General features: G+C 37.6%; 1 protein-coding gene across 5 annotated transcripts in view; it reads left to right on the top strand.

The window, feature by feature from the left end:
- The window catches only part of FAM126B (family with sequence similarity 126 member B), a 49924-nt gene extending 31656 nt beyond the window's left edge, over nucleotides 1-18268 (top strand). For 4 of the 5 annotated variants that reach the window (XM_033064333.1, XM_033064332.1, XM_033064335.1 and 1 more), the window contains exons 11-14: nucleotides 338-425; nucleotides 4181-4340; nucleotides 5506-5673; nucleotides 10414-18268. In XM_033064333.1, coding sequence (XP_032920224.1) covers nucleotides 338-425; nucleotides 4181-4340; nucleotides 5506-5673; nucleotides 10414-11018 — 1021 coding nt within the window. In that variant the 3' untranslated portion in view covers nucleotides 11019-18268. The remainder of the gene's footprint in view (nucleotides 1-337; nucleotides 426-4180; nucleotides 4341-5505; nucleotides 5674-10413) is intronic. The other variant, XM_033064336.1, reaches the window with a different exon arrangement.
- The last annotated feature ends 222 nt before the right edge of the window (nucleotides 18269-18490 follow it).

Here is an 18490-nt window from a genome sequence, read left to right as displayed (position 1 = left end):
CAGTAGCATCTGAGGTAGCAAGAATGTATTTCTAGTGCAAATTCAGTTTGCTAAGTAGCATTAATGTTTACATATTGACCCCATTTTTTAAAAGTTTGTCCTGATTATGGCATCAATTTTGTCTTGTTTGAAGGGAACATGGAAGAGCTTTCTTGTTACACCAACAAGGTAATGAAATACATTGTACTGTTAAAAGAGGTGAAAGTACACTGGGGTGTACGTACAGTTGATGAATTTTCTTCATAAGCTGAGAAGTGCAAAGCTGAATTTGGGCAGAAAAAAGGACAAGTTTGTTTTCATAAGATGTGGAAGATAAATGCCTGTCTTTACTTTTTAGATATAATGGTCAATGGGAGCTTGGCCAGGAGGTATTGGAGGACATAATTTACAGAGCACAGCTTGAACTCTACTCACAGCCCCTGCTGGTAAGAAACAATCCATTGTAATTTATGTGCTTGGTTAAGAGGAGTATGGATATGTTTCTGAAGTGGACTGGTAATGAAAGCTTTTGTGTCCATTCACTGCACTATCAAATGCAAGTGATTTGTTAACAGCTGGTGTTTGCAGCATAGCTATTTATACCATACTTTTTCTGCTGTGTATTAAACCAGGGTGTTGGGATCCTCTGGGACTGATTGAGACTGAAAGCTAGGGTTTTGCTAATATATTACAGTTGCCTCAAAATGTTTGTTGATTTGACACAAGCTAATGATGAGTGGTTCAAAGAAGCTTACTGAATAGTGGTATATTGTAGGGCACTGGTTGCAAAAAAAGTGTTTTCTTTGCTTCTAGACCTTCATCAGGGTTGAGAATAAGCTGTGGGTTTTAACTGATAAGTAGAGAAAGCAACAGCAATATACAGGTGAAAGTGAAAAGGAACTCCAATCCCAGAGTCAATGCCAGATTTTGTTTGAGAAAAGTCACACAGATCTTAATCTTACCTTGTTTAGAGAACAGCAATAAAATGGAGTAGTTCTGATTGAGGTGGGGATTTTTTCAGTTTTCACTCTATTTGATGTTCCAATCATGAAAAGAGAGAAGAAAAATGGGGAAAGTGGTGAAACTGGACTTGGATGCACATGGATGTGATAGGGAAGGATGAAAAGGTTGAAAGAGAGAAGGGAGAAATTTTTGTCAGATGTAGGAATGAGAATCAAAAGAGGGAAAATTAAGGAGAATAAAGTAAATTAGATTGCTGGTTCAGTTTCTGTATCAGAATTGTGGCTCGAAGCTTTTAGTTCTCTGAACTAACAGCAGTAAAATGTCACTGCTTTTTACATAACTGACAAAGGAGCAGATTGGCAAGAATCTTTTTATGTGGCACTGAGATCACTCTTTTCTGAACTAAATTGCATAAAATTATTCTCCAAATGTATTAATATTGGCTGTAAAATTTATCTACGGGCTTTCTGACACTGCTGCATTTAGAATGCCTGCTATCCATTGAATTATTATAATAGTTGGTTCCTTTTGGAAATGACTCATCACTCCATCAGATTGAAAGTTTCAAATTAAATATTGAACCTGCTGAATTGGGCCATCCTATCAAACTACTACATTTGAAAAGTGTGTAGGAGGATCTGGAACTTGATGATATGACAATTTTTAGTTTCCATTGTTTATTTATAATCAGTTTGCCCTTAGAGATTACTGCTAGTTGTAAGAATCTTCTAGAATGTCTTTTTTTCCAAAGCTCCTACTGATTCTTCATCCCATTGTTTGGTGATATCATGACATACCAATTTTTATCCTTCCTGGTTGTCAGGTTTCTCCTGGATTTGCATGCAGGCCTATTGGGGGAGGGCTTTTTGTTTAATACCCTGATTATTGCCTGCTTCCTGTCTTGTTTTACTAACATTTTTTAAAATAGCTTGAAGAAATTGTCCACTTTATTGAAAAAATTACCTGCATTTCTTTGCCCTAATGCTATATATTCAAGCAATTTGACTTTTTCAAAGATTGGAGCCCTTTGTTTTCCTTGCATTCTTCAGGAGAGGTGTATAATTTAGCAGCATTATAAAATTCTGTATTTTAAATCTAAAACTACTAGCACCAAATAAACATCATCTGGAATGCTTCACAGGGAATTTGCAAAATTCAGTTTCTGCCTAGGATTTCCTAAGAGAAGCAAATTCTTTGAAGTCTATCTGATATTCAGTCAACCCTCTACATCAGGATTATTTTTAGATACCTGTGTTCAAGTATCTGTTTGTGTAATTATGGGACTACCATCAGTCATCATTAGTGACAAACAACATGATCCCTGTGTTTGTTTTTTGGAGAAACATTTTTGACCATGTAGTAGATTTATGCTCTTATTTATATGGGATTTTATTGCCTATAGGTAAAAAAAAAATTTGGAAAAACAGCAGCAGAAAGCTATGAAATATCTGTAATGTAGAAGTGGTTTTCTATCATTCTTACCCAGAGACTACAAGGGAAAGGTTTTTCCTGATTAAAGAAAAGTATTCCTGTGAACAAACACTGGGTACTGGTCAGGAAACTTGAGAGTTTCTACAGAGCCAAACTAGTCACTGAGTGTCAGAATTAATAACATCTTGTACCTGGGGAGCAGACTGGTTCCAGTCAGTCTTTTCCTCTGAACAAAGAGTTCTGCATGTTTTTCAGACAGAAATCCCAGTCTTTAGAGCAGAGACACATAGGCTTTACAAGGCCAGTCCACAGGAACCCTGGATCAGCAAGTCCCTATTTTGACAGCAACTTTATCCAATGTATTTTATTGATGCACTTACTGCTCTTATTGAATGTTCTTTCCTCAGAACTCCTTTCTGGTAGGCAAGAGTGGATGTCTGGCCTGAAACCAGCCTTCCTTTGTCATTGATAGCACAGACTTGGCTTGCCAAGTCTGAATTGTGCTGTGTGTTTGTTTTTCTGCCTTTCAGTGCTGGATTAGACATCGTGAGCAAGTGATTTTGCATCCTGAAAGATCGTGGTTTTGAGGGTGTTTTTGTCAGACAAGGACTGTGACTCATTCAGACTGGTTGTTTAGATTGTTTCAAAGATTTACTGTTGCATTGATTTTTATCTCCATATGGTTTTCCTCAGTCCCCAGAAGTACAGTTTGTGCTGCTAGAAGGGGACAGCTGTTAAAAGGTTCAACAAGCAGAAATGCTCTGTCACGATTCTGATCATGGTGCAGAAGTATTTTGCTAAGAATTTTTAGATATTTTTGTGTACTGACAAGAGTGTCAATTCAAAAGAGGTAGTAACTCCAGTGAGTAGAAGATTTTGGAAAAGCAAGGTGTGTTCATTTCATGGGTTGTGGTTTTGGGGGTATTTTGAAGCTTTAAGTAGTACTTTGTGTGCATCAGCTTTGTTATTCTTGAATATTGCACATGCCATAGAGAACCTTGCTTTTCTGGAGCTGGTTCACTTTTGTTGAACAATTTACTTGTAAAGTAAGAAGCATTACTGAAAGTTGTTTTTGTCTTTTTTAAAGTAAGCCTCTAATCCCAAAGGCATTTTATGGGAAACTCAAAGAAGCAATTAAAACATCAAAGCCAAAAGAAGTTACTTGTTCTCCTCAAAGCTGCAAAACATAACTTCTGACTTTATAATAGGCTATTACAATAAAAAAAATAGGTTTCATAAAGATGAATGTATTTTAATATCTTGGTGCTCATTGCTTAGGTTGCAAATATTTTTTTTTCCTAAATAAATCTTGCAGGTACCTGCAGTCTAATCCCCTTGGTTAGGTTCTGTTGGGGTTGTTTTTAGGGAAGGGTGAGGAGCGGTATGGGGAAAGGTGTGGTGGAAATCAGCCCTGTCCCCCTGTGCACAAGGCCACTGGCTGTTTGCATTGGCTTGGGCTGTAACTTAGTTTTATTGATGCCCTTGTCATAAAACATAAATGGTATTTGCCTTGTCATATTGCAGTCTCTTTTGGATGGAGACCTTCCTGTATGTGTTGTTAACGTCTGTCACTACAGATGGCAAAGACAGAACAAAATTAATTACCTCAGAAATATGGAGAAAATTAACTCTGGTTTTGAGAATAGGTTTGTGATGGGCTTTTGAATCCTGGGCATGGGCTCATCCATCTTGAGGGGAATCTGGCACAATTCTTGCTTGTTCTCCTTTCTGTCTCCAGCAAGAGATCCAATATTGCCATTAGTGCAATCAAGGACAGTAGCAGTACAGCATCTTACTTTTGTCTTAGGTTGCAAATGCCATGAAGAACTCACTGCCTTTTGATGCTCCTGATGCATCACAAGAAGGCCAGAAGGTACTGAAAGTAGAAGTTACTCCAACAGTTCCAAGAATTTCTCGGAGTGCTATTACAACAGCTTCTATCCGTCGTCATCGCTGGAGGAGAGAAGGTGAGCTTTCTCTGCCAGGAGCACATATTACAATGTGCTGTAATCATCATCATCACTGTAATCTGGCTTCTGACTTTAAATGTTTATGGAACACTGGGGGGACTTTTTGTTTGTTTTTGAAAGTGATACTCCATAATAGTATATAATATACATGTTCAGAACACTGCATGAACGTGAATATTTTGGGTGTTTGTTTTGGTTTTGATTTTGTGAGAAACTGTGAGGTAGATGAGGAAATGGAGAAACTAGAAAGTGTTTAATAAGACTTCTTTTTTTCTCCATATATAACACAGGGGTAAAGTGTGGCTTAGAATTGGAGTTTTTTATTTAATCTACACTAAAACTCAACTACCTCCCATTGTAAATAGCTCAGGGAATGAATGCTAACATCTAGACCTTAATAGGATTCAAGCTGCCTAAAGCTACAGATGGCAGTGGGAGAGAAAAACTGAATATCACACCTACCATCATATGACCCAGTTTATTGGGGAACTATTAAATAGGTTTGGATAGTTTAGAATTAGTCTTTCCTCAGTGAATACTTACATCTTATGGAAGTGTGCTTGACTGTATGAAGGAAAAAAGGTAGTGATCTTTACCTTGATATGATGACATCTTCAGTGTAGGTCTGGCAAAGAATTTGCTTTGAAATCACTTTGTCTACTTTAAAACCTTTGTTACTTCATTTATAAAACATTAGTTTAAAAAAGCTGCATAAATCAGTGAAGGTAAAAAGGAGAATAACATAAGAATCAACTGAGAGTAAAAGGTCTGAAAACAGGAATTACATATTTTCCTGTGGTACATTTCTTTCCCCTTTTATTTTTTATTATTATTCTTGGTCACGTGCAAAAGGATTTGATGACCTCGGGTCTTTCAGCTGAATCAGGATGTCCAGGACAAGTGGCTGTCTCCTGTTTTCAGGACTCTGCATCGTGTTTGTCTTCACTGTAGTTCTATTCAGCCATTATATTCGTTTGCTGGTCTCTGGTCTGCAGTACAGCCCACCTGTCCCTTTCTGTGGATGTTCTCACCACTTCTACCTAAGCATGGGTAGTGTTTTGTGTTTGTTCCATGTCCGCCTAAACTTTCTATTTTCCCTGCCTGGGTTGGAATGCCAAGAAAGGAATAGAAAAGCACTAAAATGTTATATGTTGAATCCCAGATGGCTTTGACTTCTCAATCGAGGCTGACTCAAGCATTCCTGGCTCACCGATCCAACACGGCTCCACAGACCTAGGGATCAAACGTGAGCAAGAGGGGGAGGTGCTGATGCGCAGGACCCCTGAGCATGGCTTCCCGGAGCCCACCTTGGCAGCAGCCACAACAGAGGGTAGGACAGAGATGAGGAGGCAGAAGTCAGTGAGGCAGTTGCTGGAGGAGGATCCTGGCTCCTTATCCCCAAGCAGAACTTCTTTCCATTCTAGTGTGTGTTTCCGCTATCCCAGGGTGTATTAGCTTTCTTTGCAATACACACATCCCCTATATACCTAACATCAGGTCAGAACTACCTTTTGTTATCATGTGGGCTGGCCCGGGGCTTGCTTCTGTGTGGTGAAACACTGCTTGGCATGGCACAAAAAAAAAAAAAAGATAGGGGTGATGTCCAAGAGCTTTGGGATTGCTTGGAAGCTTTCTATTACTGAGCATGTTTAATCTGATACTAAGAAGAAAAAATATGCACCAGATGAACATGAATCTAGCACTGAAAAGTAGACAGAACAGAGTATAAATGGATTTGGCTCCATTTTAGTTAAAATAGTGTCTTGTTAGTCTGCAGTTTTTAAATTTTCAAGAATGAAGTTTCCTGTTGCCACTAAGTCAAACCTATCTAAAACAGATATACAATTACTGATGTTTTATTTGTCAGTCATTCTTTAATTGAAAATTCATATATGTACAACTCATTTAGAGCTGGCTAATCTACAAGCACCAAAAAGGTGCTTGTATTTTCAGGAAGAAACGAGGTTGTCATGTTTCTAAAAACTTGAGAAACAATTAATGCTTTCTTTCTCAGTTGTGCTGTCCACACAAAGGCTGTAGGGCTTCAGAGGTCTGCTTGGCAGCCAAGAGTAGCAGATAGAGTAGATGGTAGAATTTTATTTTACTTAAGTTCATCTACTTTTGAGTAAGATGATTTCCTTGATGAAAGAGACAGTTTCAAATACTGAACTTGAATCATGATTTTTCCTCAGAGAAGAGAATTAATTTCTTGCAAATTTAGCTCAACATATTTTCAAGAAATTTCCTATCTTAAACCTTGTTCTGTATGTGAACATGGCTTTGGTGCTTCTAGCCTCTATAAGAACATTAGTTGATCATAAATGAGATTTATTTGCATATTCAGATATGAGCTACATTTGTTCTTCAGGAAACAATAATCTGGAGAATTTGGAGACTTAAGTGTAGTGTTATCACAGAAGTGCTACACTTAAAGTTGATATCAAACAATAAAGCCTCATGCTTTTGTAGAAGAGAGAGGCATAAAAATATTTAGTGCAGGTTTCTAATCTACTTGGTGCATTATGAATTTTGAGCATGCTCAGTAAATTATCCTGTCTTCTCTTAAATTCACTTTTCACTTGATCTTACTCCGTTTTATAACTCTTTGCATGTGCATGACCTGAAGGATATAGAGAAGTCCTGAGTTGCAGAGAACCTTCTGGGACAGACTAGGAGTAGGAAGAGAATTGATAAAGATGATGCATTTTAACCTTGTTTGAAGCCATTGATATAATTTGGCATATTCTTGGATAAGGCATCATTCCACATTCTCTGCTTCAATACAAATGGATTGAATACCATTTACTTCTGTAACATTAGCAATGTGTAATTGCATTCTTGATCAAACTGAGTTCTCCAGCTGATAGCATCTGGGAGAAAGCCAAGGAAAGGAGTTTGGCTTGATTATCAGCATAAAATTGTGGGTGTATATCCAGGGGTCTGTTCATTTTCTGATGCTGATTTCACAGAAAGCTTCAGTCAGAAAATTTCCTCTCTTAAATACTAGTTCAATGTCAAACAGCACAAGGAGAGACTTATCACTTCTAGTGACTTTTCAATCTTCAGGTACAGGAAGGATAAACATGCTAAAAGTAATTTAAAAATTACTTCTTCAGATCAGTGTTTTGACCCCTTAAATAGGAAAAGACAAGACTTGAAGAATGACTCAGTAATGCAGTACAAGGTATTCTGCTTCTGGGTGGTTGCAGCTGCGGTTAAGTGCGCTATTTTGGGTCAGTTGTGTATATGCACAGATAGCAAATTATTGGAGGACAGATTTATCGTGATAAGGAACAGTGAGAGTCCTGAATATACACTGTAGTGCAATGGATATTATTTCTGTTGGGTTGCACTGTCTCTCTTTGGCCTTAAAATAAAGAGTATTTGGAAGGGAGTAGATTTTTAGGTTTTGTTTCTTTGTGAAATTGTCTTGTTGGTCTATTGGAACATAAACAAAACCAAAAACAAACAAACAAACGAGAAAAAGAAAACTTTGTTGTTACATCATCCTGTTTTCCTTCCCAGAGTATGTAAGAACTCAGACATTTTTTCTGATGGCAGTTTTTAGAAGAAAAAAAAGATCATGTTTGCTGAATTACTTTAATCCCGTTCGGAAATTTTGTAGGAATGTGGGTCTGACTAGACAGAAAACTCTCTTGCATGTTATCTTCTCTATCTTCTTCATTTCTGAGCACTGCTGAGCAACTTGGGCCTCTGTATAGTTGCAGCATCCAAAAGCTTGCAACAACCCCTCTCAGTCTTATCTTAAAATCCTGTGCATAAAATGCCACTTTTTCAGTATAACTACTCTGCTTCACTGTCCCTGAGTAGTATATCTGCTTTAGCATCCTGTTACTCAGCAAAGTTTTAACGTAAACTTTGAAAACTACTGATGTTCTTGTAATTATAAAAACCTTAGCAGTGTTGTCTGGAGATACAAGTTCCACATCTTTCTATTGGATAAGGGCTTGAGAGGGGGCTTCTGCTGCTTCTCTTGCTGCTTGTAGCTGAACACGCTTTCATTCAGCTTTGCATGGTTATATAAAGAAACCTAAATGTTGGTTAATTGAAAAAGTGGTCTTGCTTTTGGTATGTTCCAGTAGTGTCTGATTTTTATCAGTACCTTTGATTGTGTGTGGGAATGCTGGAGGGGGGAATGTCGATGTGGATAAAATATGTCACTGTCTTGTGTAAGAAAAGACAAGTACGTGTCAAGGAGAAGAGGAAGGCCTAGTTTGACCAAACAGGGTGGTCAGGAAGTGGGGAAAGTACATGCATTTTAAATATGGTTACGGGAAGTTAAAGCAAACAATGCAGCGTTCATTTTAATAATGCTCTGGGAACCTAAGGAACTTCTTTTTCTAAGGCTTAACCAAGGAAAGAAGACTTCAGTAACATGAACTATATTACTTTTCTGCTTCTGGGAGGCTAATGAGTCAAATAGAATTATCAAAAATTACAGAATCATCTCTCATTGCATTGTTTTGAGAGAGGCTGAAAGTGGTCTGATTTGGATTATATCTGATATTATTATCTGATTATGTCTAAATATCTTTCATAAGCTATTACAAAGTAATGGTAATTCCAAGGCAAAGTTTCCTGAAAAGAAGTAGTAAATGTAGAGCAGAGTAATGAAACCTCCTTATAAAGTTTTGGTTTTGCATTACACCTCAGAAATGTGAAATTGGATCAGGCTGTATTCCTGATACACAGAGGTGGCAACAACACCAAAAACTTTCTGTCTGTTCTGTTTGCCATGATGTAAAATGTTCCTTAGCTAGCACTCAGCATGAGAGGATGAGCTTCCACTCAAATGTTAGACTCTCTCAAATACTTGCCACCACGTTTCTCTCATTCCGCAAAAAAAGATTTAAACGTGTTTGCTTGCAAGCTGGGTTGAACAATTTTAACAGTAGAGCACCACAGTGGCTTTAGCTGGGCTGGATCTGTATTTCTTCCAAATAATCAGACTCTATAGCTTTTACAAAGAAAAGCAAAATTCTTATAGCTCGGGTCTTTTTTGCTAACATGATGAAAATTTATGCCTTTTTCCCATTGAAATGAGATACATGGAGAAAAAACTGTAGCTCCATTTTCAGTTTTGAAATTTGAATGCTGCTCAGTTTTCTGCTGAAACAGTAACTTCTTCTGCGAACTTGGTGCTCAGAAAAAGACTGGAGTAAGATTAAAAGAAAAAATATTTGTGTGCAGGCCTAATCATATTACAGACCGAAAAATAAGGATTTAAGAAATAGTATTATAATGCTTTTATTTTCCCTTTGAGATTCCAACCAAAGCACAGTGCCTGTTCTATAACAGAAAATGTTTTAGAGATTTAATTTCTCTTAATGGAACGGTTGCCTTTTTTTTTTTCTCTGAAAAAATTAGATGTTGAGATAAAAGCAAATATGGTAGAAGCATCTGGGATTGCTGTAAATTCAGGGAGGATCGAGTTTTGGAGAAGAGAGAAATGGGAATTAGGTTAATCTCCAATAGAAAGTATGGTCAAAGTCCAGCTACACACAAGAGAAACCTTCTACCTCTGTTGGAACATTGATTGCTAGCCTAGGAAGTAGCCTAATTCTCAAGCTTACTGAGCACTCACCAGAACTTATTCTGACTGGAAGAGATCCTTAGATCTTGCCTCAAAACAGGATAAAAATAGTCTGAAAGTGTAGTGGGTTTGTTTTGGTTTGTTTTTTTTAAATGGCATGTAGTAGGAGAATGGGTAGCAATATCTGCAGACCAAGCTAAAACAAATAAACCAAATGAGGCCCAATTCTTGTTTATAGACAAAGTTTGAGACCAATATTCTGACTGATAAAAGTAACTACAGATGAAAGGCCAATCAAGCTCAGGGAACACTTAGTTAGATTCTGTTATTCTGCTAAATATGGCAGGAAAATTGGCTGAGAATCAAAAAAATTTAAACAAGTGGAATCCAAGTGGATTAGCAAATGAGGTTTGTTTTGATGTTCTGTGTACATCTTTGTCTTCATGTAACTTAAATACATTCTGTGTTTTCTGATTGATATGGGGGGTTTTTGGTTGCTTCTTTTTTTCTTAATAGATACTGAAGGTGTAAATGGAAGAGAGGAGTCTGTGAACCTTAATGATGCTGATGAAGGATTTTCATCGGGAGCTTCCCTCAGCAGCCAGCCAGCTGGGACCAAACCTCTCTCTTCTGTATCCCAGAAGGGCAGCTTAAGGAAAACAGCAAGTGGGCGTTCCACTAAGGAGAAAGAAACCTCTTCTGCAGCAAAATCCAATGAGAGCCCTCGGGATTCAGTAGCTCGGAAGCAGTACACGCACCAATCCTCTGACCTGGATGGAGATGTAATTGAGATGACACCTACTAAGAAACACCTCAGCCTGCCTGCTGGGCAGGTGGTGCCAAAAGCCAACAGTTTGGGCCTGATCAGGACCGCCAGTGCTTCCTCCAGTAAATCATTTGACTATGTGAATGGTAGTCAAGCAGGCTCCAGCGTTGGAGCTGGTACAGAGGGTTTTACCAGTCTAGCAGCTGGCAACACCAATCGGTTTTCAACTATCAGCCTACAGGAGGACCGGCTAGGCCAAGCTGGGGAAGGTAAAGATCTCCTTTCCCCAGGAGCTCCCCTAACCAAGCAGTCTCGATCTCCAAGTTTCAATATGCAGCTCATATCCCAGGTGTAACTTTGACTCCCTTCCTTAGTAGTCCCTCTTCCCCCTTAATCCCTGGCAAGTTCATCTTTAGACAAAACATAAACCATCATCGCACAGTGTGAAAATACTGACTGTTGTGATCTTGTTTGATTTGGTTTAGCTATCATACTGTATTACTGAAACAGCAATAATTCTTCCCTCACCTTCATCCTCCTTCCCCCTTGTAAACATGGTTGTGAAGCAGTATATTATGTACTGTATGCCTTTTTCCATGCCTTCCTTTCTCCTTGGGTGATGTGCAATCCATCGTAGGCTGATCAGTCCCATTTCAACACTGTGAGACTGGAGACACCGGCAGAAATGGTGAATGTGATCCCTATGAGATGATGCTTTGGCTTTGTTAAGAAATAGAAACGGGTTTGTTTTCTCAGTCTACAGTACTGCAAAGACTACTGGATCCTGACTTGTCTTTCTCAGAACCAGGAGTGCCTCAGAGATTCTAGTGTGACTTTGGACCTCTCTGAGTCTGTGCAATCAGTTCTGGGGAGGGGATTGTCATTGCTGCTCCTGGCTGCCTACAGCACTTTTTTCATTAAAATGAGGGTAGTTTTTTCTTGACTGCTCCCAGTCTCTCATCCCAGAAGCTTTTGATGTTCAGCAACTGAGATATGCATATTAAGAAGCTGTTTTCCCTTGGAGAGAGGATTCTAGATTGATAATGTAGGTTACAATGCACTTCCAATGGCGTTGTAGCCATTTGTAATGTTACATGTCTTCCCCTCCAGGACACAGGGTCATTCTGCATTTAGACTAAAAGTTAGACACCACCATGCTGTTAAAGCAATTTGGTTTGTAAGTGGGAAGGAAACATTACTTCCCCAAGAAATAATGACTAGCTCTGCTTCATTTTTGTTATTGCTGTTGTTGTTGTGAGGTGCTGATCGCCGAACTGAAAGGTGCATTCGGGTAAAGAGTATTTCTCAGGCTGCTGTCTTTTGTGTCGTGGCTGTTGGGATACCCCCACCCTTTCAGCTGCTTTCTCAATGTCCCTGAATTCAATGATGGAGTCATTTGAGTAATCCTGCAGTCCAGACAGACCATACTCTCAAGGTGCTGTCTCAGGGATAGAGACAATAGTTTGCCAGAAACACTGAAGCTTCAATGTGAAATGCTTTTCTAGCAATGCTATTTGTGCAAAGGGGTACCGACAGTTCTTTTTTCCCCCAGAAGGATCACACTTCATTGCCTTGGTATATATAATCTTTTGAGGTTTTTTAACCCTTATTTTTGTGGATTTGCCCTACTCTAGAAAATGCAGAACTCATGCCATTGAGCCAAGCCTCGAATGTATATGACTGCGTGTGGGCACTGGCTGGTACTTATGTTAGAGGACATTACTTGGAAGCACATTTCTGGTTACACTGGAGAATGTTTGGCATTCTCTCTCCATCTCTCTGTATCTCTTTTTGGATTGATAGAAAAGGGGAAGGTTCATCCTCTCTGCTTAAGTCCTGTGTGATATCCTGGAAGTTTACAAACTGTAAACCCGCAGGAAAGAGTTACTCTTTGTATGTGGGCACTTTGGTTTCACTGTCACTGTGAAGGATAAATATAAGCAGTTACAAACAGCAGGCTCTCTTTGAATGATACTCTTTAAGATATTCAGAACAATGAATGACCTAGTGTGGTATTGCTGATAGTTGATTATGGTGGGGATTTTTTTTAAGCTTTTCAAGTAGGTTATTTTTTTTTTCAAATTTACATTAAAAGTTATTAAAATATTTGAAGGTTTTTTGTGGTTTGAGTCACTTTGGTAGCCTAGTCTTCATATCATACATTCATAAAGTGAATTCAGTGGCATCTGATGCCGAAATTCAGGTAAAGATTAAATAGACCAGGTTTCTAAATGGAAGTTGATTTTTAAGGACACCAGTCATGCACAGATGGAACTAAGGCAAAGCTGAGATGAAGCTACAAGGCTTACATTTCTGTAAAAATGTCAAAAGCTGTATATGGTTAAACTCTTCATTATAAAATAAAATATTCCTAGTGGAGACAAATGGTAAGTCATGACTGGAAGTATCAAGTTTATACTTTGTAGACTATCACAAAGAAAATTTGCTTAAGTATTTGGGAAAGAAAAGGTCAGGAGTGTCAGCTGATTTTCTAAGAAATACTTTATTTTAGTATTTTAAAAAGTAAAGTTGTTCATTAGCAAGGTTCTCTGCTTTCTATATTTGTCATGAGATGTATTCATCCAGAAGTTTTAGGACACTTTAATTGAGATCAAGTCAAATTTTACAACTTTTTTTTAAAAGCTATTTTTTGTGTGGGGTCCCACACTGTGAAAACTATTTCAGCAAAATGAAACAGCTTTACTGGCTTCAGATAGGGAAGTCAAATGTACATGTGTAAATTTAAATTGGCAAAAACCCCAGTCAAATTACCTTTTAAAATATTTTTGCACTTCTCATTTTGATCAGGCGCCTTTTGTTATGTTTCTTTCATTCACTGTATTTTGGTTTGTTCTTGTGTATATATACCTACTCCATATCAGTCTTTTGAAAAAGAGTTCAAATTTATCCCTGTAAAAAAAAAATATTTTCTTTGTGCTGATGTGGTACATCTGTGACTTCTCACAAATTGCCCTTTTAGTGCAGTGTTTTAGTTGTGGGAGCTTGTTTTGTTGTTTTTCAGCCAAGTACTGCTGAACATTTACCTTACAGATCAGGTCATCACAAGTATCTACACACCAGCTGTAGTAGCAGGCTCTGCAGTGCTGTGCATCATGTTTATCATTAATGCTTCTAGAAGTGTCTCAGACTATGCTAAGGTGTGTCAGGATCGTAGCAAATCTTTATAATGTTCAGTACATTCCAAAGTGCTGTGGCAGAAGTAAATTTGGAATTGTCTGGGATATGGGTGGAAGAAATAATCTGCAGGGTTTCTGATTATATATGCTAAATACTAAAAAAAGTACAAAACATACTTAAATTTTCTGACACCTGTGACAAATGTTTAGACTTAAATCAAACCTCCTTATCCTAAATTCACTCTGCTGCTACTGCTTTTAGAGCATTTGGTACTTGAGGCACTAGATTTAGATTTCTGCACTGTTTGAATGCAACTGCAGCATTATAAAAGGACAAGAAGCAGAACACTATGATTTTTCCCTCCATATGTGTGCATGCATGCACATACTTGCAATTCTTAGGTGAGGAAGGGTAGATTCTGTATTCTGATAGGATCAATATACTTCAGTAGGGAAAAAACGAACTATTCCTTGATGCACATCGTGACATGCTGCCATTTTGCAACTCATTTATTTGGACTTTGTAATTTTAAGAAAATACAAAATGTTGGGATTGTGAACTCTTGCTTGATTATCCTTTTCAGGGTTTTATTGTAAGCAGCTTTCTGGCTGAAAGGTATTTGAAAGGTGAACTATATTTTCATTCTACAGAGAGCAAAGTGATGAAGTAAAAATACCTGTTAAAATTAATGTTGTAAGATGTCCATTTAAATTGCTGTGTTATCCCTTTAGTTTTCATTTGGAAAATTTTATAAAATTGATACTTCCTTATCACTTCCTTTTTAAGTACAGATTTCTTTGTACATCCTTTCTGATGTGAATTTGAAGTTTTTTAACAGCATACTTCATTCTGTAATGCTGAACATCATGTTGCAGCCAGTAAGCATTAGCTCTACTATTTGTAGTTTGCAAGTGTGTTGGTCTTAAATGCATTTCCAACATACTCCTGCTAGTTTTAACGTAATCAAAGTCATCAAAATAGTGAGAAAAAGAAAAAAAAAAAGTGTTTTCTGACAAAGTATTTATTTGCACTACTTATCAATACTGGAGTTTACTGGGACAGGGTTTTTTCTCACCATGTGAGGTTTACTTGTGTGTGAGTAGGTACATACATTTGTCACGTGTTGACAATCAATTGCCTCAACTGTGTGTATACTGTATGTAAATAGGAACGTATTTTTCAAGATTAAAGGGGAACCTGCATCTTTGTGGTGGTAAAGCTACTCTGCAGTAAGGTGACCCCAACTCTGCTTTTTGTCTTCAGATACTATGTGGTTTGTTTTACTTCTTTAATGAAGTTTATTAGTGTTCTTGGAAAATTGTAGCTCCAGGGAAATTTTCCTCAATATTTAATGTATAACGTGTTCAGAGAATTATATTTTGAAAAATTAATTTTGGAAGAGAGAATTCTATGCTATGGCTGTATTTTAACCTAAGAGTTTGAACTTGTCCTATTTTATCATGAACCAATGGCTATCTCTGTGTTCAGCATTTTAACTTTGGTCACAAACCAGACATTTTTGTTTATCTTGGCTTACAAATTGAAATTAATTTGAAGACTTAAGAGAGAATCAATAATAACTCTTTGAATAAAATTATAAAAATCAAGCTGTATAGTATAGTACTATGCTCATAATCCTAGAGGAGGTGTGGAAAATATAATGGAATATGTTTGAATGAAATGTATGTACTGCACACAAAACAAAAATACTTTTATGTTAGTAGGTCTAATAATCTCATCCTTAAATTCTGTCATTGCCAAATATATTGCTACCTTGGCATGTTTAATCTAACATTAAAGCCATTAGCTAGGTGTCACTTGTAGTAGGCATTTATATCATAGGAATCGTTTCAGAAGAGTAAACATGCCTCTTTTATTTCAGTTTCTTGTTTAAGATAATTGCAGGATTAACGTTGCAAAATATTATCCTTTTCAAGCATGTTAAGCAAACAAGCCAGATCCTCTGTACTTGCATCACATTCTTGATTTATATAACTTTTCAATATTTTATATTTCCTTCAGTATTCTAAATGCTCTTTGTTTCTAGCATAGGGGCCTTAATCTCTGTTGATTATTTTTTGTTTTTCCCTCACTGGCACTTGGATAAACTTTGCTATTTAAAGCTTTTCTCTAGGTGATTCAGGGTAGTAAATCATGACATGGGTGTTGTGTTAGTGAATACACGTATCAGTCTGCCAAAATTTCTGTCATGACCAGCTGAAGAGACAAAATACTTGCCTGCCTCTTCCATAGTGGTGGAAGATGATGGTGAGCTGTGGGCAACTTGTTTTGTTCCTGAAAATAATAAATAGATTTTGCAAGACTGATACTTACGAGGTTTTCCACATAGTAATTATAAAATTTTATTTAAAATAAATCTTGGAACGGGATTTTAAAACAACATCCAATCATTTTAGATAAACTTGCCTAGTAAGTTTGTCAAGTGTCAAGGCCTGTGGTATTAAAAGTCTAGAAGTAAGCTGTGCAAGTCTTAAGGGTACCTTACAGCTTCAAGGAAAGGATTTAATAAAAATCCATCCCATTTTAATCATCTGTATTTGAGATTTAATGAAAAAAACCCAGATTTTTTTGTTTCCAACATTTTACATTTTTTTTCTCTAGACTATACCTCTTCCTGAATTTTTTTAAACTGTGTTCATTGTATTTTACCACAGGTAGTATCTGAGGGACCAACTGAATTTAAAATGGGTCCATAAATTATCTCTTTTATCATAAAGGATTACTAAGGTTTTATTGTTAGGAGCTGTAGATGGGAACAGTTGTTTATTAAAGTGTTTTATCTGTACAGTAAAACACTGTCCTGAATTTTAGCTTGTGCATGATGAACAGAGTGATGAGATCAAGTTTTATTGACCAACTACTTGGTTGTGAGCTCCCAGTGTTTTACAGTCCAAGATTTAAGCGGTTTTAGAGAAGATTATCTGCATTCTGATACAACTTTGTAATGTGTGATTAATAATCTATTCAGGAGTTAAAATTTAAATAGCTTTAAAATGTGGTTTTGATTTTAGAGGGTAAAATAGTCAGGGGAGATTTCTGTTTAGAAGTATCTGCTGGTAAAGTGTCTCTATGGTGCTTTGTCATGGAAACTTCCTTACAAATCACTAGTGAATCCTATGTGTTTGAGTCCTCATCGTCCTCAGAACTGATCACAAAACAGAAAAAGTAGAGCAACCTTTTACCTTTAGTTCTAAAACAAGTACTTGGGAGTAACAGAAATACTGGCTATTGACACTGTTCTTTCTATTCAGACAGTTACTGTTGTTGTGCTAGAATTTCATGTTATTAGTTTATGAAAAATGCAAGTAGTAAAAACTTTGTGGCTTCAAGTATACAGTAGATGTGAGTTAACAATCACTCAGGATAAATCAACATGTCAAAGTATTAATAGATTCCTAGTACTGGGGTGTGTGGTGTGGTGTGTGTGTGTGTGTGTGTCAGTGTTCAATGATTACTTCGAAACAAGACTTGTGTTTTCTTGCACATAGTACATACTTTAGGGGTGGATATTACTAGCTGGTTATTTATGGACAAATACCATATGATTAAATAAAACAGTTATTTAACACCTTTTTCATACTGAAGATTCCAGGAAAAAGCTAATAAAGATTTTTAATAATCAGCTACTCAATACATTTTAGATTTACTATAGTAGCTTTTATTTGCTATTATAAAAGACCCCAACAATTAAATTGATAAATACCCCATGCTGCATTTTTTTAAATTTGTAATTCCTGTACTTGACGATGGGTTTTTTGATCTGTTTTTGTCCTTGTAAGAACACAGGACTTGCTCTCTGTTTTACTAGCAAAAAGAAACATTCTGCAAGGGTTAAAAAATTATTTTCTTACTTTTTCCGTCATACTAGGTTTGTTTCTCTGAACTAAGGTTTCTGAGGATTTTTACTGATTTAGCATTATGTAATCTCATAGAAGGAGCATAAGCAGCACGTCGCCCACTTCTTGTGGACACGCAGGCTAGGCCAAAGGACGCGGAGCGGTGTGCGAGCCCCTCTTGCCCAGCACAGCCCTGCTTGCTGGTGTGAACCCCAGACCTTCGAGATTCGGTACTGGTGAAGGACTAAATCAAACAGGTTTTTAAAAACCGTGACCTCTGCTGTATGATGTCCTTTAACCTGGGGACCAGGGAAAGTCTTCATTCTTAGTCCTGAAGAAGGCACGTATTGAAGATCATGTTATTGGTGCATGTAAGCCATTATCTTTAACTGTCTTACTGAGCTGGTTCATGCTGTTGACTTGTTGAAATGTGAAATGTAGTTACTATTGACTTTGTAAATACCTGCCAGAGAAGAAATATAATTATTTTAAATCATTGTAAATAGAGATGTATAAAACTCGACACAATCTGCAATGCAGAAAAAATTATATATATATATATAAATATATAAAGATGTTAAATAAATATCGTGCTGTTTCTGAACAGAAATGAATACCGCTCTGTGAATTGCTGGTTTTCAGAAGTGTGATTGGTGCCGGTGCGGGTGGGCCGGGCCGTGAGGGGAGTTCTGTGAGGGGCGAGCGGGCGGGGCCGCGCTCTTCCGGCACGGGGCTCGCGCCGGCTTCGCGTCGCCACAGCGACCCCGGGCACGAGCCGGGGGCTGCGCGCGTGCCCGCGGCGGAAGTCCCGCCCTGCAGCCGCGGCGGGCTG

The sequence above is a fragment of the Catharus ustulatus genome, chromosome 7 (assembly GCF_009819885.2).
Source record: "Catharus ustulatus isolate bCatUst1 chromosome 7, bCatUst1.pri.v2, whole genome shotgun sequence".
NCBI lineage: Eukaryota > Metazoa > Chordata > Aves > Passeriformes > Turdidae > Catharus > Catharus ustulatus.
The sequence above is the reverse complement of the archived record's forward strand: the minus strand, read 5'-3'. Positions and strand labels throughout refer to the sequence as shown.